The sequence below is a fragment of the Alosa alosa genome, chromosome 8 (assembly GCF_017589495.1).
Source record: "Alosa alosa isolate M-15738 ecotype Scorff River chromosome 8, AALO_Geno_1.1, whole genome shotgun sequence".
Lineage (NCBI taxonomy): Eukaryota > Metazoa > Chordata > Actinopteri > Clupeiformes > Clupeidae > Alosa > Alosa alosa.
In genome coordinates, this window is record NC_063196.1 from 29,865,370 (window position 1) to 29,889,624 (window position 24,255).

The following is a 24,255-nucleotide window of genomic DNA, read 5'->3' on the forward strand; positions in this document are numbered from 1 at the left end:
GTTTTTGGGATTTGAGATTTTGATATGTTGCACAGCATGGAATGCCACTTTGGGTGATTGACAGGGGTCACTCTGTTGTTGACAAACATCTGGATCCCCACCCACCTCGTGGCCCTGTAGTGCTCTGTGCAGAACACACATCTGTTTGGAGTTTTATTACAGAAAAATAAACGAGTGTGGGGACAGGAAAACCAACACAACGTTGCCGCGTCTTTAATTCCACTTACTTCAGTTGGCAAGGGTGCCAAGATTGTGGGCATGAGAGAAGCACAGCACTAAGATGGCAGTCTGTAGCCTGCTCTGTTGTGTGTGTGTGGATCTAACTGGCCTATATTCAATCACTAGGGGTGTAAACCTACACATTCATACCGAACCATTTAGGTACAGGATGTTACAGTAGGTTCATTACAGATGTGTACCGAATGCAGTCTTTAACAGTAATCAAAAGTGGGTTTCTTTTGCATGCGGACTATGCTCAAGCTCCCACACAAACATTAACTGGTGAACCATATGTAAGTTTAGTCCAAAAAGCATTTGACCTTTCCAAAATATACTATTCCAGTTGCGCATTAGTTTTTTCGCAATAAAAACAGTTGACTTCTTATTCATTAAATGAACATGACTGACAAAATAAATTCCTATGGTGTAGTTTTATTAAACCATTTTTATCATACATTTAACAGGCCTGCATTGTAGCACATACATTCAGTATTGTGTTTTCTTTAGGCTATATATGTGTTATCTATTTAACCAACAGCATAAAATAACAGAATATCAAGAAGTTTTCAGTACCACTGTTGCAGAAATCATTCATTTTTTGTTAATTTTCACACATTCCAACATAAGGAAGCAGCATGAGAAACTTGTAATCTTTGGCATAGGGAGTTTCCTTCCAAACTGCCCTATCAGATAATTTAAGGGCGTGACATGGTGACACACCATGGTAAGTTCCTGTCCAGCAGGATTAAGTCGAACAGCATTTCTAACCAGTATGCATTGCGTTCAACCCAGCATGTATCACATCAAATCAGATCTGTGCAGCACTGCATGAAGTCGAATGAGCCTTTGTTGATAGAGTTGTCCAATTGTGGGCTTTTTGTCACTTTGGTTGACACATTGTAGTTCATTTGTAGTCCATGTGGACTTGCATGTCCAAGAATTTTAATGTGAACTTGGGAATTTGCTGTTTTGTCACTTGAAAGCTGCAAATCCTTTCATAAGCATCTTACACCACACTTGTTAAGCAAATAGTTAGTTAATAGTAGTTAACCTAGTTAGATTAGTGAGTGTATGTTCTAACCTTTATTATAGCATTCATGTTTTTCACACATTCTGACGGTAAAGCACATGAACACTCGCAGTGGGAAACAACGTAATCACAGGGTAGGCCCCTGATATTCCCATATGGCCTGAAAGCACCATTTCTGCATGAAATAAATGAAGACGTAGGCTCCTGCAAGATTTTAAGGTCATGTGAATTAAAATATACCTTGCCTAACAGTGGACCTAAGAATCTGGACGAGGAAGATTTTGTAAAGTCTTAAATCCCTTGGTTCGTATTTTCCAACTTTATCGTATGTCATATGAGAATATTACGAGCTGTGGTATTAAAAGCAGGCATGCCAAATAATTATGGGCGAAGTGTTTTTGTTAATATTTTGTTAAAATATTTACTTCTTTATGAGATTTCTTCTTTAAGAAATTTGCTTCCCTTCAAGGTTTTCTCATCATTTAGTCAACTTTACCAAAGGTGGCAATAATTCTGGAGTGTACTGTAATTCTTTATAACTCTACTTATTATGGCCGCCGTTAGCGAAGCGCTCATATAGGGATTGTCAAAGTTTTTTTTTTTTTTTTTTTCGTCATCTACTTCCTGAAATTTTGGTCAACGATACCCGGGACACCGAAACACCGGGGCACATGAAATTTGGTGGGTATGTAGCCCCACTAGACTTTTATGGAAAATTTCTGTTTGGTCCCCGGGGGCCACCCGCCCCCTCTGCTCTGGGCCGCCGCGAAACCCAAAAAATGCGGTTTTTCCTAAATAACTATCTGAACCGTGGCACCGAGAATAAGAAAATGCCCCTCTCTTCAGTTAAGATGTTCAGAACTGCACCAAATTTTATGTGTATGATTAACCTGACATTCTCTGGGGGTATGCCAAGTTTTGTAGAATTTCATTCATGGGGGTCTAAAAAATGAGTGACTGTACACTCATTGGCCTGTAGATGGTGGTGCACACATATACACACGCACACACAGGCACGCACATTATATCGGTATCGGCAATTGGAACGGCCGATACATAATTACAAATTCAGTAGGATTAAAGGAAAACCAAATATTCATCATCAATTGGCTGCATTTCCAGTATTGCCGATAAGTAGTCGTTTGTCCACCAGATGGCGCATCGTTGCAGTGAGACGTCATTTTGTTGGGAAGTTAATCTAAAGTGGGTTGGAAAGACAAGGACAACACTGTAGTTTACCGCAGAGAACGTCTAATAAGGGTAGGATGATTTCCACATGAAATGTAATTCCCATTGCTTCTTGAAGCCGAAATAAATCTGAGAATGTTTATCGGACATGCTTGGTTTTTACTGCAGGTAGGCTACGTTAATCTTGTAAATTATAGCTAGGAGGTAGGTAAAATACATAGATATATATACTGACTAGATGTCTGAAGTGGTAAATGACCACCATTCTAACTTTCAGTCACCTGATGAGAACTTTGTGAACTCTTTGTATGAACATTTGAACGAGTGAATAAAAAATAGAAATAATTATCCCAGAAATATGACTTGAATAGAAGTTAGTTAGTTATTAACAATTAATTGATAAACTTTTAAAATACTTTGAGCACTGATGCAGTCAGCATAGGCCTCTCACATTGTTTGCAGGTAGCCTACATTTTATTCCGTGTTCGATGGCAAACGCAAAACAGCTCCAAAACAACCACCAGTGGACAAAAAGAGTATTACATGTGTACTGTTTGACTCGCCATAGAGAATGAATGGGGGAAATTGCGGAGGTTATAGTTTGACGATGTCATTACTCCCGCAAGGGGCGGTTGCTATATACCACGGACATGTTTTGGGGGGCCACCCAAAATGAGGTGGTGGGCCGTAGTTTGGGGACCACTGCTATTGTTACCGACAAAGTGGATTCAATTTATATCTGTGGTGATGTCAATAGCCGAATCGGGGCGCTTAAGGACTATGTGGAAGGAGATGACATCTCTCCCCGAATAGCTCTGGACACAAATGTAAATAAGCATGGTCATACCTTTATGGAATTTTTGAAGGACTCTAAATGTTGTATACTTAACGGGAGGTTAAATCCTGAAAATGACAACTTTACTTCCATTTCTGTAAGGGGCAAAGCTGTTGTTGATTACATAGTGGCACCTCATGTTGATTTGAAAACATGTCTTGGATTTAATGTTTATTCCCCTTCTGAACTTATTGACAGGGTTGGTCCAGAAGGTTTTAATTTGATTGGTAAGCAGCAGACTCCCTGACCATTCAGTTCTTTGTTTACATTTTCAAGTGGGGGAGGTAGTTAATACTCAGAATAATGTTGACTGTTTACAGTATGTAAAAAGACGAGGCAGGAATTACCCTGTTGATTTTCTGTCTTCAGAGAGGTGTTGCAGCGCTTTACTGGAGGTAATAGGCCAATTACAGATTGTACAGGAAAATCAGGAAAAGATGGACCAATGTTATACTAATCTCTGTAACGTTTTACATGCTGAGATGGAGAAATATTGTCCTATAAAAAAAATGGGTTCTACAAAGAAATATTACAGAGCTAAACAACCTTATTGGAATAATGAATTAAATGAGTTATGGTTGAAGTTGCGTTCTGCAGAGAGAATATTCCTTAAATGTGGTCCTGGGGAACCTTGGAAAAGGAGGGCCTTGCATAATGAATTCATACAATGCCAGGCTAATTTTGATAGAAAGCTCAGGTTCTTCAAAAGAAGGTTTAAAAGAGGCCAAGCCCTCAAATTAGAACAGTTACAAACTGGTAACCTTCAGCAATTCTGGAGGGAAATACATAAGTTAGGCCCAAAAAAGAAAACATCAATACCCATGGAGGTTCTATTGGAAAGTGGAGGTTCTTCTTGTGAATCTGGTCAAATATTTAAAAAGTGGGAAAAAGATTACAGTGAATTATATGCTTATAGTAGTTCCACTTTATTTGATGATAATTTCTTAGAAGTAACTTGTAAAGTAAAACTTGAGCTGGAAAATGGGATGAATACTGTATACTATCAAAATGATATACTGAACAGTGATATTACATTAGATGAGGTACTTAAAGTGCTAGATAAAGCCAAGAAGAATAAAGCTGTGGGCATTGAAGATCTCCCTAATGAGGTGCTGAAGAACCCTAACTTGTGTAATGTCCTACATTGTTTGTGTCACATATGTTTTCAAAATGGTATTATCCCATCTGAGTGGAATAGATCAATAATCAAACCCATCCCGAAATCTATAAAAGATGACCCTAGAGTCCCGTTGAATTATAGAGGGATTAGTTTGATCAGCACAGTTTATAAAATTTACTCAGGAGTCCTTAACAACAGACTTAATACTGTTTTTGGAGGTTTATGGAGGGTTGGCAGATGAACAGAATGGTTTTAGAAAAAACAGGGCCTGTATTGATCATATTTATGTGTTGTCCTCTGTGGTGAGAGCTCGTTTGGACAAGGGTAAAAGTACTTTTGCCTGCTTTGTTGACTTCAAAAAGGCGTTTGATTGTGTTAACCGAGACCTTTTGCTGTTTAAATTAGGGGAGACAGTTGCAACACTTTTTGCATTTGGCTCTGTTATTCAGAGACGGTTTGGATTAGACAAACCAATTTTTTATACAATACACTTACATATGTCTGTTAATAGTCTAAACCATTTAAAGATAATTACAGAATCTACATTTTTCACAATTTGCATTTGAATGTAAGGAGTCAGATCTTGCAACTGACCCCGGGCCCGGGGACAGTTGCAACATTGTTTGGGGATGGTTGCAACATGTTAAAAATACAATGTATTACAATATATGTCAGTGCAGCAAAATGATTATTTTTGTATGTAAATACAAGTTATGTAAGTTATAATAATATTACAGTGTTATTTATTCACCAGCTTTGATTAGATGACAATTATAGATTTGTCTAGATGAGTAGGCCTTATGTGCAGATATCAAATATTAAAATTGATATAAAATACAGTAGGACTTTAGTGACATAGGAAGAATGGAACAATTTGGGAGGCAATTCACTTTTATTTAGACTATTGTCATGTAAAACATGTTTTTAAAAATATATATTTTATATTATCATATTTATGCATTGTACGGGACTGTATGGGGACAGTTGCAACTGTCCCCTTTCTTGTCAGCCATGATAAAACCTCATGTGCTAGCTAAACAAGGGGACCTTGACACATGCTAACCATAGTAGCTTAAAGTTAACATATCACTCATTTAAATCATATAAGTTTGAGCTGAATCACAAAAACAGTGACAGCAGTTTAACAGAAACAAAGCTCAAGAAAATAAATACTTTCATACCTAAAAAACAGTTTTTTTACAATAAATCCTGGAGCAGTTCAGAAATCTCCTTGCTTTTTCTCTGCTAGGGGGGGGGCATCCAACTGAGCATATGCAGTGTGAGTGTCATCACTCTACCTTGTTTCTGATTGGAGAAAATTGACATGTTGCAACCATCCCCTGTTGCAACTGTCGCCGGTCTCCCCATCTGGTATCTATGGAAAATTCTATAATGCTATAAAAGCCCTTTATAGAGACCCCATTGCTTGTGTACAAATAAATAATTTAAAAACGGATTGGTTCCCAACGCCTTTTGGGGTGAAGCAGGGAGACTTACTCTCCCCTTCCTTATTTGCTTTTTATATAAATGATTTAGCTCAAGAAATTAAACAGGGTAATCTTGGTGTGCCAATTGAGGACATGAATTTAAGTATTCTGCTTTATGCAGATGACAATGTTTTGATAGCTGAAGAAGAAGTGAATTTACAAAATATGCTGAATATTATGAGTTCATGGTGTAGTAAATGGCGTCTTACTATTAATAGCGAAAAAACACAAGTTGTTAATTTTAGAGAAAAAAAAGTGAACTAGGGCTAGGACAACGCGTCGACGTAATCGATGACGTCGACGCAAAATATGCGCGTCGATTCGTTAAGCATAAATGTGTTGCGCTAAATATTTTTCATTTTACACCTTCAGTGTTTCCCATACGTTGACTAATCTGTGGCTGGGGCTACGAAATCATTGAGCTGTGCTTTTCATGCACGCAGCCTTTCCTTGCCCCAGCCACTCTCTCTTGTAAGGAGCCCGCTGCCCCTCCTCTGTGCATTTAACAAAATATTCACGATTGTTGTTGCCACATAGAAGAAGCATTGCATAGAACACGGCGGGCTAAATTGCTATTAAATCCGCTTAGCATCATGACCATGCTGCGCAAATTTGTTCAAAACTGCTGCATTAAAGTTAACTCTGCTAAGGTCTCATCACAACATAGTACAATGAGGAGACCAAACTAAGTTAAGTTATGCAATCAAGCAGTATCTCAAAGCTAACGTTAGAATACTGTTCGGATGTCAAGTTTAGCATGCTTACTTACATCTGCTTGTCAATTTCGTTACTCATGTAGGGCTCATTTTATTGACTCTGAATGTTTGCAAAATCCCGATGTAAATGGAAAAGTGTTTTCCAAGACTCAAAAGTGTTTGTCCCAAGGAGAAGTACGAACAGTTATTTGAACTACGTTATGAATTGCATCCACACATCAGCAGCGTTTTAACTGTGTTAATGTTAATTGCAAGGATTCCCTCACGAACGTCGTCTTAAAGTGACAGGCACTCAATTAGACCTATACACTACTGAACTGAGCCGAATGCTACCTCTGACTAAGAATGCATTACTTTGCACTTGTATAGTCTTTTATTTTGGAATCTTAAGAGCAATAAACATATATTCCAATGTTAAGGAATTCATGTTTTTTTCATTCAGATATGTAAATCAACATGTATAAGTTGTTATTAGTCAATTAATGGGGAGATAACCGATAATCGAATCAAATCGGACTATAAAAATGAATCGTTAGATTAATCGATGCATCGAAAAAATAATCGCTAGATTAATCGTTTAAAAAATAATCGTTTATCCCAGCCCTAAAGTGAACTACAGAGTATTCATACATTTCAGTTTGGCCCTGTGCCCTTAAAGTATACTAGTCATTATAAATATATTGGTTTTGTTTTTGATGAAAATATGAAATTTATAGAGGGAAGGAGTCTGCTGGAGGTTCTGTGTTGAGTATAATGAAATTATGTACAGATCTTGTTTTTTCTACTTTTACACAACTGTATAAATCTTTGGTTGACTCCGTTTTGTTTTATGCTGCTGGAGTTTGGGGCTTTTAAGGGGTTCTTGACTGTAACTCTGTTCAAAACCGTGCTTTAAGGTGTTATAAATGGTGTGCATAAATACGTAGCAAAGGTAGCGGTTAATGGGGTTGCAGGATGGGATCCATGTATTGTAAAACAAAGGTGTGAAATGGTCCGATTGTGGAACCGCCTTGTCAGTCTCCCAGAGCTAACTAGGAAAGTTTTTAATTGGGATAGAGCAAAGCATTACCCCTGGTCTGGAGAGGTTTCAATAATACTGTCTTCGTCTGACTTGCATATAATGTACCAAAATAATTTGCAATGTAATATAAATGTTGTCAGACAAGGATTGTTAAGTAAATATGTAGATCAGTGGAAACAGGACATATGGAAGAAGCCAAAACTTAGAAATTATGTTCAATTTAAGAATGATTTTGTAACAGAACCTTATATTTTCCTTAATCTAAAGAGAAGGCAGAGGTCCCTCTGTGCTCAATTGAGAACTAGTACCTTACCTCTGGCAGTGGAAGTGGGTCGATTTAAAGGTACACCTGAACACTTACGTTTATGTGAATTCTGTGATCTTCAGGTTGTGGAAGATGACTTTCATTTTGTTTTTTATTGTCCTTTATATTGTGACTTAAGGAACTCTCTTTTTGAAGCAATTCAGTTAAAAAATCCAGATATATTTTGGAAATATGAAGGGGAGATTTTATGCTGGCTGTTTGAAAATGATGTTTTTGCTTTGGCAAAGTTTATAGAAAAGGCCTGGTCTCTGCGGCAATGTATTTTGTATCCCATATGACAAGTCATCTCTATGTGTATGTATCCTTATCTTTAGTGGTTTAGCTGTGTTATGTTATGTTGGGTTCTGTGTTACGTCACAGTTATCTGGAGATAACAGTGAAAGTATTACTGCAGTGTCTAATAAGCCCATGAGGGCTGGGCACTATGGTGTTTGACACTTAAATAAACAAATCAATCAATCAAAAAAAAAATAACAGTCACGCTTTTGTCATAACTCCCTCTATGCATTTTTGCATTTAGAATAGCCCTAAAACCGGGGGGGGGGCGAACACCGCAGAGGGGGCGCCAGTGCGTGGATATCTCAATCGCAAAATTAAACAACATTTCTATATCAGGCGCCTACTATGGACTAGGGTGGACTAGGGTGAACCCAGCCTGATCTGCCGTCGATTTCTTAAAAGATTAAGCTCTGGCGAAAGCCAGACTAACCATGGACCCCACAAACAATAACGGACAGCTACGGAAGCGTGCTGCCACACTAAAATAAATAAAAAGGCTCAGTATTATGTAATTACGTGAAAAGTTTCTTGTTATAACAAAATATTTTTCACGTTTTAACAAGATATGTATCACGTATTACATGCAATTATCACGTTATTTCATGATAATGATATTTTCACGTTATAACGTGAAAATATCATGTTATTTCAAGATATGATTTTTTCAAGTTTTTACAAGATATTTATCACGTTTTTACATGAAATTATCATGTTGAAGTAAGTGTACAAAGTATGGTCAGTGATCACTTCACATTCACATGACATGAGTTCCCACTGTTTTCAGTGGTAGCTTATTTATTCAAATAAAGGTAAACTGATTATGGTTAAATGAAAGAGGCAGTGGGAAGCTTAAGGTTGGAGTATATGTGGAAATTTTGGTTGACTAATCACAATAAACTACTTCAAAAGATTCCAAAAGCCCAGAACAATGAGCACAATGATAAATAAACAAATCAGCTTAAGGACCAATGTGTTGTATCTCCACTCTGTGGCATGTATAATGTAACCAGCATGGTTTATACAGTAGGTCTTCGGATGTAGCTTTCAAAATCTAAGCTTTTTGCGCAGCCATGCATGAAATCGTTGAATGGGCTTACTAATAAATAAACCAAACAGCATAAGCACCGAGGACCATAACCAATCCATTAAAGAGCTATTCGTAGGCCTGTGGCTTTCATTTAGGCTGAGGAAATCTGTAGCCTTTTTCAATGAGCCTTCATTTCTTGAGCAAATGAGAAGCCCATCATCCTCGTTGAACAGCAGGTCTGTCGTGACCATTCGTCCCTGCTTCACAAACCTCTGGGTGTTTGGTACTGTGTAGTCCACGTCGAATGTTTGATGAAGCACCACAAGAAGGGCAGGCTTTGTGGCTTAAGGATAAAAAAATTTTTTAGCTAACTATCAAAATGTAAACATAACAAAAGATAGTTCATTGTCAATATAGGTATGTCCATTAGCCAGCAGTTAAAAATGTATCCCATTTAGAAAAGGAGAGGGCACATCAAGATTTATTTTCATAGCCAGGAGGATCAACCTACTTGGAGGAATCTCTCGAAGTGCAGCCTCGACATCAGTTCCAACTCGTGAGACAATTGTGCAGAGGGACACAATGACATCGCATTCCTGTACATCTCTGGCTTCGGTCACTTGCAGTCGCCCTTGGAGAACGTTTTTGATCTGTCCAACATAATTCTTAGCAAATCCATTGGCAATGAAAAGTACCTGAACCATCTTATCAGACAGGAGAACACAGAATTACAGTTAGAAAGGTCTTGCCCTGCATTGAGAACATTTGGCAGAATGTCTTCATTTAATATGGCTAGACAAATTGCTTTCCTTTAAAAATCACTTTCTTAGGCTATCAACTCTGTAAAAATGTAAAAATGTTATTATTCAGTCATTTTCTTCAAACCTTACAAAGTAATTTTGTTTTCAAATATTAATTGCTTAAAACATACTGCTAATTTGATGCTGTTTAACTAATGGTGCACTGTCACTTTAAGAGCAATTCACATTTAGTTCTCAATGATCTTTTGACAGCTCCACTGAAATATAGCCTATGGCTAGTGCTGTGCCGGCTGTGCCCTCTCACAGTTTATAAATGGTCAATAGTGGGAACTACTGTTGCCTTCATGATTTCTTTTAAAAGTTTCTTATGAGAAGGAGATATATCAATTATCAACAATGACAGCAGCTGGAACCTGCTGCGCTCGCTCTCTCCCTCTGGTGCGTGCTCAAGCGTTCCCAATTAAATTGAGTAGGCTAGCATATAATATTCAAGTTAGATCTGCTGCAATGGAGTTTACAAAGAGCATCGATCATCTCTATGTAACATGATGTTTTGACATATTGTAAAACGAGGGAAAAATTAGCAAGCAGCCTGATAACCTATTAAATGCTCGGCGGGCCAGATTAAAGTGCTAGATTGGCCACCCCTGGCCTAGGGCTATGGCTGCCCCTTTTGCCCCATTACGACAACGAATAGGAATCTTATTCATGGGTTTCATCAGGTCCCGTTCCACAGTTGTATAAAATCAAGCACCTAGATTATGAATGCAGACTGCATGCTTGATTAATACACCTGTGGAAGGGACCTGATGAAACCCATGAATAGAAGTAGACCTATTTTGGGACAAAGTATTATTGTAATCTTTTAGGAATATAGATAGGCTTTTATTGGACCACATGCAGGCTATATGTTATAAGACTGCTGATAGCCGCTTACAGAACTGTAGCCTATACAAAAGTAAACAGTTTAACCCACTTCAGCCCAATTCATCATCACCAATGATAATAATAATTAATATAATTAATATCAATTAAATAAATAGGTCGATTTGCCTAATCAGTAGTATCATATTGCCTATTGTAAACCTAGTGCTAAATATATATAATATTTTCTGCTAATGAATTACTCTAATTAAAAGCTGAAATTCGTGCTGTCTGTATTCTACCCCAGTAATTTTGAGTTCCACAATGTCATGATAAATGATTCACAAATAGGCTACTACTGAGGTGTCATTTATTTGATCATAGTGATTACATAATTAGGTGCCAATTAATAAATAAAGAACAAAATAGAAAATGTTTTCAATCCAAAGGCCAGCTTGTGAAATCAGAAGGAATTAAAGACTAAAGAGAAGCAAGTCAAATGATAATATAAGGAAAATACAGAACTATTCCTGCAACTTCAGGAACATATTCAAAATGATTTCCTATGTATGTATGGGGCGATGGTAGCTTGGTGGTTAAGGAGTTGTGCTAGCATGCGGTAGCATAACAAGTTGTGGGTTCAATTCCCGGCTTCCACTGTTGTGCCTTTGTTGCTCTGGGGACAAGTGCCTTATAATAGAATTGACATAAGTCACTTTGGATGAAAAGTGTCTGCTAAATGTAGAATGTATTGTTCTACTGAGCGATTGGACAGAAAGACTGACATAAAATGGCTCACCTCAGAACTTGTGGTAGAGGTTCAACCATATGAATATGGAAAAATCAAAAACAGAGACCATCATCTTTGTATAGAGGATTATGATTATCGCTCAACCACACAATGCATTCACTGAATCTTCACTTTACTGATTCAAATGCATCTTCAATGTTATTTGTAGGCCTACAGAATTATAGCTCATCATCTACCTGCTTCAGCGAGCCCACAATCACCTGGATGAAGCTGGCAGCGCAGTGAGAATAATGTTCTTTGACTTCTCCAGTGCCTTCAACACCATTCAACCTGTATTGCTACGAGAGAAGCTACAGGATGAAGGTGGACACATCTGTAACATCACGGATCATTAAGTCATCATTCCTGATGACTTCCAACTAATTCCTGCCAACTGATATAACTATTTACAATAACTTCCCTTCAATCCTGATGACTTCCAACTGATATAACTATTTACAATAACTTCCATTTGTGCCTTAGGATAATAATATTCTGAGAGAAAATGCACAGCTTGCAACAAATTCCACAATATCCAATTGTATTTATTTTTTTATATATGTGTGTGTTATTTGTTAATATTGTTAATTGTTGCTGTAAAACCATAATTTCCCTTTGGGGATGAATAAAGTAGGCCTAATCTATCTATTAGGATAGTTAAGTATCCACATCTTAGCCAACACTACAGGCTGAGATCTAGGCTGTCAAACAAGTGAAGGTAGGCTATGTAAACTGATGCTGACCTTGTCCAATTTTGTTCTTGTCAGAATCAGTAGCTCTCAAAAACGCATGAGCCTCGGCCTTTTTACTTACAAAACAAACAAATGGGTTGATAGACAGTTGTGCTGAGCCTGTACATAGGCTAAATACTCCAACTGGTGTTAATAGATTACCAATGATGCAAGTTGTAGGCTATTCTTGCCTATCATCGTGTCATGTCCAGCAATCGGCGCTATTGTAAAGAGATTGAGGCTACCCTGAGCTTTCAAAGATACACTTGCAGTTGGGGTATGACGTCATGTGCAAGGAAGTAGACGTGGCATAAAGACGTCGGTAGGCAATCACCGGTGAGCATACATTCTTTCTTTGACAACAGTGTAGAGGAAAGGGAAATAAGCCAATTGAAAAGACTGTAATATCTGTAAAGCATACTGTTGTCCCCAAGAAATGGCCTCAGCGAATAACGGCTCGGTCGGTAAATGGGAAGTAGTGAAGAAAAGTAAGAAACAGAGCAGTACGGGAGGCAAGAATCAACCTGACAAGAAAACTGGAGGAAGAAAAGCACTTAGCGAATCCAACCTACCCAAGGTTGATCCATCTGGTAAGTGACATATCGAAAGAACCAACATTCAACATTCCCACCTAGCGTTGTCCAGTCTTAGGCTACGGTCAAACACAACAAATTTGACCCGGCAGTGGCAAATGAGTCACTGTATTACCAGAGTGACTTTAGATAAATAACGTTAAATATTCACTGTGTCTTTGCGTAAATTATGTTACTGCTGGGAGAGTAACGTTAGGTACGCTACAAACACCTCTGGCAACAAACATGTCTAGCACTAGCAAAAAAGCTAACTTACCATTAGCTATCAATCAAAATCACTTCCACAAAGTAATGAGTCTCAGTTGTAGAAACTGTACACACAGTACATTGCATATTTAGATAAAGTAGACATTGGATCTGGAAATTACTTGGCTGATCTTGTGTGAAGTTAATTATAGATAATGGCAATCACCAATGGATTTGACCAACTTGTCGTTGCTATGCATCTAGCTAGCATAGTCATCGCTAGCCATATGCTAGGATCTAACGTTATCGTTAACCTGGCGCGTTTGCCATTTCAGCCACAGAGAGCCATCTGATGATACGGCCAGCAGCTGTAGCAATACCTCTACAATAGTGGAGAGATCACACGACTGGTATAATTTATTGTCCAATAGTGTGGAGTATTGAATGCCGTCAGGATTCATGTAAGGCTAATTAGCATGTGCTAGTTGGCTAGCTAATAGCCTACTTGACAGCTACATTAGCCAGATTCCTGTCTAGTTAACGGTTCAGTTTGTCACCAGGTTCATCCCCTTTGACATGATGACACTCTACAGTGTATGTTCCCTTCCATTGTTCAGTTTAAACGTTTAGCAAGGTTGGTGTACTGTAAACATTGATGTCTGAAGCTAATGAAACGTCATCAGTACCAGCAAGCGCAGATTGATTGACTGGCATGTCCAGAAACCCTGGAGATGTCAGTAAGAGATGAATGTTCGAGTTTTGAGTTTGACTTTCTATTACTTTTTTGAATCATTTTATTCTACTTTTTTGAATTAATGACACTTTGTTGCAATTGACAATGAAGTTGTAAGTTGACGAGGAAAGTCGAGTTAGATAAAGCTACTGATCGGGTATATGCATAGGTAACTAAATGTGTGTATTCTTTGGAACGTCAATGTTGTTCACCCAGGGAGCCTTTGGGCAACAGCGTGTGCATACAGTTTAAATGGGTGTCTTGCCATGTTCCTAAACGTGGTTGCAGCGTTATCACAGCCAGCCAGACTTTCCATGGTCCTACAGGCAATTGTGTCCTTCCATCATCTCATGGCCCATCACTTCAAAAGAGGGGGAATGTACCGGTACTTGTGTCAGTGTGATAACATGCGAGTAGTTTTGGTTGTTTTTCACTTGTTCGTCCACTTTGAGGATCAAACGTATATATCATAGATAGTACTAAACACGCCTTTTAAGCAGCGTGTCTTGGTATTAAGACATAAAATGATTGGCAGCTGATCGCTTTGTTTCCGACTCCTCTTGCTAGTCTGAGCCAGAGGTCTAAGCCCGGGGTTGTTGGTGTTATCTCCATGTAGGCTCGTGCAAATTCTCTACTAGTGTAGGTTAAGGAATCATCGGAGAGGCCACAGTGTCAGGACAAGGGTCGGATGACAGACTTTCACTGGCTCACTCTATCACCGGGCGTTCTTATCGGCGCAGACAAAAGTGATCAGATTCGCAAGTGCAGAACGCAGACATGCCGGTGTCAGACGGGTTTGAAAGAAGATTTGCGCCAGTCTCAAATACATTCTGATTTGATCGATTTTGTTTGTTAAATATAGCGACCCCACGAATAACCAGGATGTGTGTAATCTATACATACATGCTTTTTTTGAGAGTGGTAATGCAACCAGCTGTCACCAGTTGGCCAAGAGTTCTCATTAAAGGTATAGAACAGTTCAGTTGTGCTTGGACAGTTTTTAAAAGTACAGACAAGTTGGCTCCAGTAGACTCTGCTTTGAATGGAGGAATTGATGGTATTTCTGTGCTCTTTTGTTTCTACCAGCCCCATGTGAAGTTGATCACATGTGAATTTCTAATCCACCCGTGAATCTGTGGACATGGTTCATTATGAGGGCCACCATCCCTGCAGGAGAACCCATTTCCAGAAATGTTCATGATGTCTGCGTGAATGTTGCTTCGTGTGTCAGGGCATTTGCTTGTGGTGGTATAAATTAGCTCGTCGATCTCTCTGATCCAGGCGTGCACTACTACACACAGTGCTGTCTATTCAGTTTCTCAGATTTCTGTTTTGTAATATGCTCATGGTAGATGTTCACCCTTCCCACTGAAGGAGCAATTGCTAGATGTCCAAAGGGGAGTTGCTGCACTAGAGTTGCTCTGCTTGCGAAACTAGACAGCCTCTCGTTCTTTCTGTCTTCCTTTCTCTTTTGCGAACGCACAAATGGAGTCGTGCAAGACAAGCTCTCAACTGCACTCTTCCTCCCCAGCTCCAATAAAGACGACCGAGACTATCTATGAGGGCTTCGAGAAGATCGGGAAGAAGCAGAACAAGGAGCAGGTGCCGCCGGCCCCAGAGCCCCAGCAGAAGAAGGTCAAGGATGGCAAGCAGGCCAAGAGGTCCCCCACCAGCAGCCCCAAACCCAGCCGCTACCGCAGTCTGGAGGAGGCTGTTAGAGGCGTGAGTACACACACACACACACACACACACACACACACATCAGAAGTGTCTGAAGAAGGCTTTGAATATACATTTTCATCTCTCTCTCTCTCTCTCTCTCTCTCTCTCTCTCGTCTCTCCCCCAGCTGAATGTGTCGGAGTTGAAACAGCAGCTTGAGAAGAGTCAGTCTCTGTTCCCAGAGAACCCGTCGGTGTGGGTGAAGGACCTGGCCGGCTATCTGAACTTCAAGCTGCCCGCCCCAGACAATGACCCCACTCTCAGCACATATGCACACGGTGTGTGGTTGAGTTAAGATGATGATGACGATGATGATGATGCTGATGATGCTCTGTGTGTGTCTGACTTATTGTGTCTATGTATGGCAGATGTGGGCTTGTGTTTGTGATGCCCACTTTAATGTGTCTTTGTCAGATGTGTGTGTGTGTGTGGGCTGCTGCTGCTGTGTACTCTATCGACATGTGTGTCTCTTCTGCCCATTATAGATTACCCGTACTGCTTAGTAAGTAAAGAACTGCGTGCCATCATCAAGAATCTGCTGAGCAAGAGCGGCGAGACTTTACAGGACTTCTTTGACCACTGCCTTTTCACCATGCTGAGGGAGCAGGACAAGCAACCAGGTACACACACACATACAAACATGCAGACTTCCATGTGAAACACTGCTGAAGTTGGAAAGTGCAATGTGTAGTTTATTTGAGTATTTCTGTGTGTCATTGTGCCCTCTGTGTCTGTGTGGTTTGACTGGCGGTCAATGCAACTCACTCATCCATGTCCTTTGGCAGGTGACTCTCTCCACGGCTACAGAATTTGCATTCAGGCCATATTGCAGGACAAGCCCAAAATAGCCACCCTCAACCTGACTGATGTGAGTGTCACAGTGTGCGTGTGTGTGCATGCTCCTAGTTGAACTGACTGTTGTACTCAGATGTTGTAAATGTCATGTTGCGTAAGTGGTGCTGGCAGACATCTGTGCTGTGGAGAGGCTGAGTTAGAAGCCATGCCACCCCCCCCACATGTGTGTGACCTCTGACCTCTCCCAACAGCACCTGGAGCTGCTGCGCTCCCACCAAAACCGCCCAGTCAAGTGCCTGACCATCATGTGGGCCCTGGGCCAGGCCGGCTTCTACGACCTCAGCCACGGTCTCCGAGGTGAGAGAGAGAGAGAGACACGCAAATGAAGACAGACAGTGGGTAGAGGGTCAATGGGGAAAGGAGAAATTTGGTATTTTTGAAAGTTCATAAGCAAGAAGAGAAAAGCCATATGTAGAGTGAAGGAGAGGATTTTTGATCACTTGATGTGTTTGCATATTAATTCCTCTTGAGTAGACCAGCAGCATTAGATAAAGTCCAGTCTTTTTCTCTTCCCTCCTGTGTTGAGGTGCTTTCTCCTCGCTCAGTCCTCTTCCAAACGTTTCACACATTGGGAAAGAGTCTGGCTAGAGCTGTGGGTGAAAGTTTACTTCTCTTGCTCAACACACACACACTGAACGACATTGTGAATCTGTGTGTGTCTCTTGTGCGTTGCAGTTTGGCTGGGCATCATGTTGCCAGTACTGGGCGTGAAGTCCCTGTCCTCATACGCCATTGCCTATCTGGAGCGCCTCCTCATGTGAGTGTGTGAGTGTCTGTGTGTCTGTGTGTGTGTGTCTGTGTGTCTGTGTGTGTGCGTGCATGCATGTCTCAACAGTTTAGAATTTGAAGATCACTGGAATAAAAAAAGATTTAATATATAGTGTTAATAATATGAATCCAATAATATAGTAATAGTCTTGAGGATTTGGTTACAAATGATTATGTTTTGGAACTGTGGTGGAGGAAATATGCTGGCAGCATGTTTACAGTGCTATATATCCTAACCGCCATAGTGTTGATAAGTGACCGTCTAGATAAGTGTCAATAAAAATAGGTCTGTCAACATACGTGCAGCACTGATGGTAACAGGTGCATCCGTGTGTACGTTCAGGCTCCATTCCAACCTCGTCAAAGGTTTCGGGATCATGGGACCCAAAGAACTCTTCCCCCTGCTGGACTTTGCCTACATGCCCAAAAATGCACTGTCAACCAGGTAACCATTTCTGTCCATTACCCTGAAAATGTGGTCTCCATGACTTAGTCTGTGGATGGTCCCCTCATTTTTGTGTTGTGTTAAGAGTCTCCCCCATAATTGCAAATCCAGAGTGTACTGGTGCTTCGTGCTGTGTGTCTGGTCTGGTGTTATGGCTGCCTGTTGTCCAACCCTGAGGGTGATGATTCATTGGGCAGCTTTTAGAGTATTGTTGCTGGGTAACCACATAACTGGTTACATGTTTTTATGATTGAATGATCATGACTACTATTTTGTCTGCTGATTGTTAATATTGTATGTGCACAAACAACAATACTTAGGGACATTCCTCAATGAAGTTGTCTTTTGTATCATCAGCGTGAGTTATGGTATGTTGCTTCTGGCCATTTTTAACAGCCATGTTGTAACTCAGAGTTGTGTTTGCAGTCTTCAGGAGCAGCTGAAGCGGCTGTACCCACGGCTCAAGGTTCTGGCGTTTGGAGCAAAGCCCGAGTCCACATTGCACACATACTTCCCGTCTTTCTTGTCCAGAGCTACACCAAACTGCCCTGAGCCCATGAAGAGAGAGGTATATAGTGTTGGCACTCTGTCACTTACACACTAACCCACTCACACAGTCATATGTTCATGTCCTTTGCTGAGCTGTCGGTTTAACATGAATCACAGTCAATATTGCACTCCTGTAGAAATTACTATCACCCTGAAACATTTGGAAGTTGTTTTCAGAAGCCAACAATGAAATTGGCCTATAAGGTTAGGGGAACATCGTGCTTGAAAAACTATTAAGCTAAATTAGATTTTGTCATCATGCCTTCAGTGAACAAAGATGACAATTTTATAACTATTAGTATAACTATACCATTTGCTATTAGTATAGTTAAACTATTAACTAACTTTTAATAAGGACAGAGAATGGGGAATGTGATGAGACATTAATTTGAGCTAGCAGTTACCCCTGCCCACTTGTGTTGACATTTAACATTAGGCGTTCTAATTGCGTCATTGCCATGCTGTAACCTATGTGTTAACGCAACCGTCGGAAACGATTCATTCAGTAGGTAAGGAGTATTACGGTTTTCATAAAGGCAAATGTTCCGCGATCAACAAAAATAGTTTAATCTTCCCAGGTAATTTCTATAAAGTTACATTGGCACCGGCTAAGCCTGCATGCATTCTACAAGTTATCATTTAGCTAACGTTAGCTAGCTTAGCACGAGAGGCATAACGTGGCACAACGCACTAACGTTAAACAAGCGAACGGAGTTTTATTCAACCTTTCTTCTTTTTACCGTCTGAGGGTTTAAAGTCTGTGTCAAAATCGAAAAAGTGTGGCGGTAGGCCTCTGCTTGAGCTGCGTTAATTACACTCATTTCATATCCTATCCTGATGCCCCTCCCAACGTAGGGAGGATTTGGATTTCACAGGATTTGCTTCACAAGAGTGTATTTCATGATGTGCTTGAGTTTTGAGCGCACCCAAGGCATCTGAAATGACATACAGATGATTTATGTAGGCCTACTCACACTCAGCATACCAGCTCTGTCCTCCTATAATGGTATACGAGTATGATGTAAAATGATGCAAGCTTAATATAACCAGCCTAGCCTAGCACTCACCAGCCGTTTAAACTGACAAGTAACTGTTAAAAACAGCACTCACCGACGCACTTATTCATACTGTACTCTAAGGTTTTTTTTAAACTGTCCTAAAATTGTGAGAATTGTTCTAACACTTACTGTTTACCATGTTGTTAGTCGCTTTGGTTAAAAAAGCGTCAGCCAAATGTAATGTAATGTAATATGTAATTGATGGCATAATATATTTGTTCATACTTCATAGCAATATAGGTCTTTAGATTAAAATGACAGACTATGTGGCCAGCACAGATAATTACTGAATGATAATAGAAGGCATGAAAGTGCTCAATGTGTTGATGAATATATGGAATTTGGTAATGGAAGCATTATCTTTTAATGGTTATGGTAATGTATCCTACATCTCGTCTTTGACAGCTGCTGAACAGTCTTACAGAGTGCTTGTCTGTGGATGCACACAGTTTGGGAGTCTGGAGGCAGCTGTACACCAAATATCTTTCTCAGTCGAGGTGAGTCTCGGCATCATGACCTCATCATCTCACCTCACCATCACTCATTTGTAAGTCTATTAACCTCAAACGGTCTTACCTTGTTTTCAGCTTGCTTTTGAGTCACTTGCTGAAGTACTGGAAGACACTGCCGCAAAAGGTACACACGATTGCCCCTGTGTACCACCACAGCACACATCAAGATACCTTGCTAATGCTGCCTTGTTTATTTGAACCTAAAATCCCATGTTTGTTTTTAGTTACGGAAAAGTCTTCAGGAAACCATCCAGTCCTTCAGAGTGACTAACGAGCAGCTGGGTGACTGTGACGGTGTCGAGGAGTGCAACGTGATGTGCCATGTAAGAGACAGAGCGTGCGCACACGACACCATCCCACCCATTTCCCAGTGTCCCAATCCCAACTCTTGCACCGTGTGAGATCAGAACCTCAAAGCCTTTGCTAAGCCTTGCTTTCCCCCCCTTCAGAGTATACAGATGAAGATGAGAGGACAGGGCTTCCCCTGGTCGCGACTGCTGATGGCGTTGCTAGTGTTTGCCGCGGGGTTCATCGCACACGACGTCCGGTCGCAAGGGTCATTCGCTGCCTCCACCACAGCCCACTACCTTCAGAGCTCGGGCATCACGGATACATCCCTTCAGGCCTGGAGCAAAGTCACTACTTACTGCCAGCAAGGCTTTAGGTTAGAACACACTCACACTTAACTCTCAACGCTCACACACTAACGCTCACACACTGACACTGACACACACACACCACACAACTCTAAATACATGGATTTCTGTCTTAATCTACGTCCAAATAATAAAAAAGTTTAAAGTGCTTGAGGTTTCGCATGACTTCAGTGGCGCAGCTTTGGTGACTGCTGTTTTGTCTGATCATAGTTGGCTGGAGGAGAACACCCCATATTACTACTCCCTGGTTGTGGAGAAAGTGGGTCCAGTGATGGAGGAAGGTTTGGAAAAGACAAAGATGGCAACAGCCTTCGTTGCCACACACACCTCCCAGCTTGTGGAATGGATGAAAGAAAACACACCTCTGTTTATTGAATGGGTGAGTGCTTGCATTTCCCTTATCATTTATCATGTAGCATGGCAGCACAAGCACGGGCGTCTGAAATATATCTGTCAGATGAGTTGATTTCTGTGTTGAGGTTTTAGACTGAATCTCTCCATGGAAACTGACCTGGTTGTATGATGACTATTTAAACCCTTTACATCACAGTGTAACTTCTGTTTACTAGAGGTTGGCCATCACTATAGATGGTTCTGCTGACTCAAACAAATGAAATCTAGTCAACTGTGATTTTAAGATCTGTGCAAGGTCTGCATTACAAATGTAGTTTGCTATGCCTGTTGTACAGATGTGCATGCATTTCCCCCTCTCTTTAGAGTAGTTATCCTGTTAAAGGGGAAATAGGCTATTTTTCATTTTTTAAGATATATTAATATATCTTTGTCTTGATGTGGCCTGAAGGATGAGGAACTGTTGTTGGTGTTGTAAATTGATGTACCGGGTGTGCAGTGTGCCAGATTGTTGTACAAGTGTTCATGATTGTGTCAGCATGCGGAAGCTTCACTTTGATAGATGTAGTCCTTTGTGGAATATTTTGCTGACTCTCCCTCCATAGTCTTAATTGAATTTATTCATTAGATATAAAAAGCCTGATATAAAAAAAACAACATGTATGCTGCCCTGCCTGCTGTGATGAAATCAAAGATTGATGAAATCAAAGATGCCTTAACTGTCTGGAGCTCTGTGTAAAGGCCAAGTCTGAAATACCCAGGATAATATCAAAATCAAAGCTGGGTCTTGGCAGCTTAGAGCATTAGCCTATTGCTTGCATCACATAATTTGATTTTTTTCACCCTGATGAGATGATTTGGTTGTTAAGTCCAACGTCACATGTTGTTTCTGGGCCTAACAGCTCTTTCGTCCAAAAAGCCAGCATGTTTTCACAACCTGTCAACCGCGTCACTGTATGCTCCGTTTTAGTGAGGGTAAAAAAAATCTCTTGAGTTATTAGTGTTACTGTGCGGCCAGATGATATAATCAAGCGGGACGTCCAGGATTTTAGGCAGCGAGTGAGTAGTAGAATGACCATTTTCTTGTAGGCTACTCTGAACAGATCAGAACTCTGAGCACAAACAAAAATGTTTATTTTACCGTCTGTGGAGAAAACGAGGGCCCTCTGGGCCAAGTTGGACCCGGTAAAAGAATTATCGGCCAATTATTGCATCACGACTTAACAACCGGATAGGATGAAAAATGTTCCACGCTCTGGTGTGTTGTCATGGCTACAGAATCTAGCTACATTATGCTCTTTGTTTGAGTTGTCATTGACAAAGCAATAATGATGGCAATAATGATGCTATGGTTATTGTAGACAACCGTCTGAAAGGTCATCAATGATAAAGGGATCACTGTGTAATGTTGAAGTAGCCTGTTGAACCTTTGTTCTGTGGTATTTTAGCCTTGTCTTATACAGTATATATGTGTTCTGTATGTTTGTGTGGTCAGCTGAACACCAACACTCCCGAGAGCGTGCTGCAGTTTCTGGAGTATGTGAAGGAGCTGCTGCTGTTCCTGCATGAGAACTACATCCTCCCAGCGCTGCACTGCGTCCTACAGGGCCTCCAGCACGCATGGCAGGCTTTCCAGGACTCCTGCAAGTGAGTACCCACAACACCCGTCTCCTCAACGCCATAATACCACAATACGGCCCTCCAAACCAGACACTTTTAAGAAGGGCTGCGCACTGATGTCACTCCTCTAGGTACCTGTGAGGCGTTAGAATAGTACTGAACTTATGAATTTCTAAATGTCAGCTGTGAGAAGTGCACGTGATCAGTTCTATCTGGACCTTTAGAACAAAAGTTTGGCCCTGTTAGTCTTAACAGATTTATTTGATAATCTCCTGTGCCCATTGTTTTGTATTATTTCTTTGTCACAAAGTGTGACCAATGAATGAGTGGTGTGTGTGTGTGTGGGTGTGTGTGGTCTTGTTTTTTTTAATGATCCTATGCCGTTTGCTTATTTTCAGTGGGGAGGTATCGCTCTTATGCATCCAGAATCATATGGTGTTTTTTACCAACTCCACCTGGCTTTACCTGCAGGACACAACAGCCTCCATCAGAGACTGGGCCCAGGACTTACTGTCACGAGCGTGATGCCCACAAACACATTACACAGTCCCTATTTCCTTTTACAAAAGAAACATACATATACGCACACACACACCTACACCCCTACACCCCTCCCCCACAGAGACTACCTTGGCTTCTGTTGTCCCCTCCGATCAGGGTGCACGACACACACACACACACACAGAGCTTATAGAGGAGAAGCTTAGTACTCTCCTCCAACTTCACATTTTTTTCCAGGATTCTTACTTCTTTTGATTCTTTTTTATTTTCAACAAAATTGCTTGATTTCTTTCAGATTGTTTTTCTACTGGTGGGAGATAAGTCCCTTTTTTTGTCTTTTTATAAGCGTTCTTCAGGCGTGTTAAACAGTATTTATTTCCAGGGAGTTTGCCAAAAGGGGTGCAGACAGCCCTCTTCCTGGACAAATCAAGCTCTTAAAGAGCAAGGGACTCATGAAGACTCACAGCAATCACACAAAACTAAACAGTGAATAAACATGTATGATTTTAATCTGAACGAGTTAAGTGGAAAACTCTGATTCTGCCATATTTGAATACTCCTACGTAGTCAGTGACTGTGTGGATGTTCTGTCTGTCTGTCTGTCTGTCTGTCTGTCTGTCTGTCTGTCTGTCTGTCTGTCTGTGCGCGCAGTGCTAGAGGACTGAACCAACTGTTTTGCTTCCTCTGAAAGCTGCTCTCTCTTAATTTCTGTTTGTGTGAAGCCTGCTGAAGGCGTGACTGAACACTGGACTTCAGCGGACTGCTGCTGCTCCCTGATACAGATATTACTTAAAGGTTGATTCCTTTTTGTAAATTTAATGAATGAATGAATGATTGCCCACTCCCGTACACTTATAGGAAGCCCCATTTCCCCCCTCTAATTGTCCCATATTAGCTTTTTATCTCCTTGAGGGAAATCTAAAACTCTTACATGGCCTAACTGAAGAATGCAGAAATGCTGTGAATGCAGGAAGGAAAAATGTCTAAATGAATGACTGTTACTATTAAAGTGATTTATGAATAAAGATTTAAGCCTGTCTTACAGTTGGTGTGTGGTTTGTGTAGCAGTAGACCATGGTAGTAGAGTACGCGATTTGTGTCCTTTTTTTTTTAAATTATATTTATTTTATGATTTTTTTATATATATATATATATATATATATATATATATATATATATATATATATATATATATATATATATATATATATATATATATAAAAATATCATACGTATGGAATCATAAGCAAAACTAATATTTTTTTGCCAATAGCTGCTAGATGATGTGGCAGCGCTTTCGCCAGAACTATATAGA

General features: G+C 40.3%; 1 protein-coding gene across 1 annotated transcript; it reads left to right on the top strand.

Annotated features, from left to right (window-relative positions):
- Nucleotides 1-12,673: 12,673 nt before the first annotated feature.
- On the top strand, nt 12,674-23,979 carry tmem214 (transmembrane protein 214). The gene is made up of 16 exons (XM_048250760.1): nt 12,674-12,983; nt 15,437-15,627; nt 15,753-15,903; nt 16,111-16,245; nt 16,411-16,493; nt 16,672-16,777; nt 17,156-17,237; nt 17,592-17,693; nt 18,120-18,261; nt 19,706-19,797; nt 19,888-19,936; nt 20,037-20,135; nt 20,262-20,476; nt 20,679-20,847; nt 22,315-22,466; nt 22,838-23,979. The coding sequence occupies exons 1-16, from the start codon at nt 12,830-12,832 to the stop codon at nt 22,962-22,964; spliced, it is 2,049 nt and encodes a 682-aa protein (XP_048106717.1). The 5' UTR covers nt 12,674-12,829; the 3' UTR covers nt 22,965-23,979.
- The last annotated feature ends 276 nt before the right edge of the window (nt 23,980-24,255 follow it).

What these genes read in the sequence shown, in the direction of transcription:
- tmem214 (XM_048250760.1), top strand. Translation starts at nt 12,830, where the DNA reads ATGGCCTCAGCGAATAACGGCTCGGTCGGTAAATGGGAAGTAGTGAAG. An exon ending in TCTCAGCACATATGCACACG is followed by an intron (nt 15,904 to 16,110) that starts GTGTGTGGTTGA and finishes TGCCCATTATAG; the next exon opens with ATTACCCGTACTGCTTAGTA. An exon ending in CCTCAGCCACGGTCTCCGAG is followed by an intron (nt 16,778 to 17,155) that starts GTGAGAGAGAGA and finishes TGTGCGTTGCAG; the next exon opens with TTTGGCTGGGCATCATGTTG.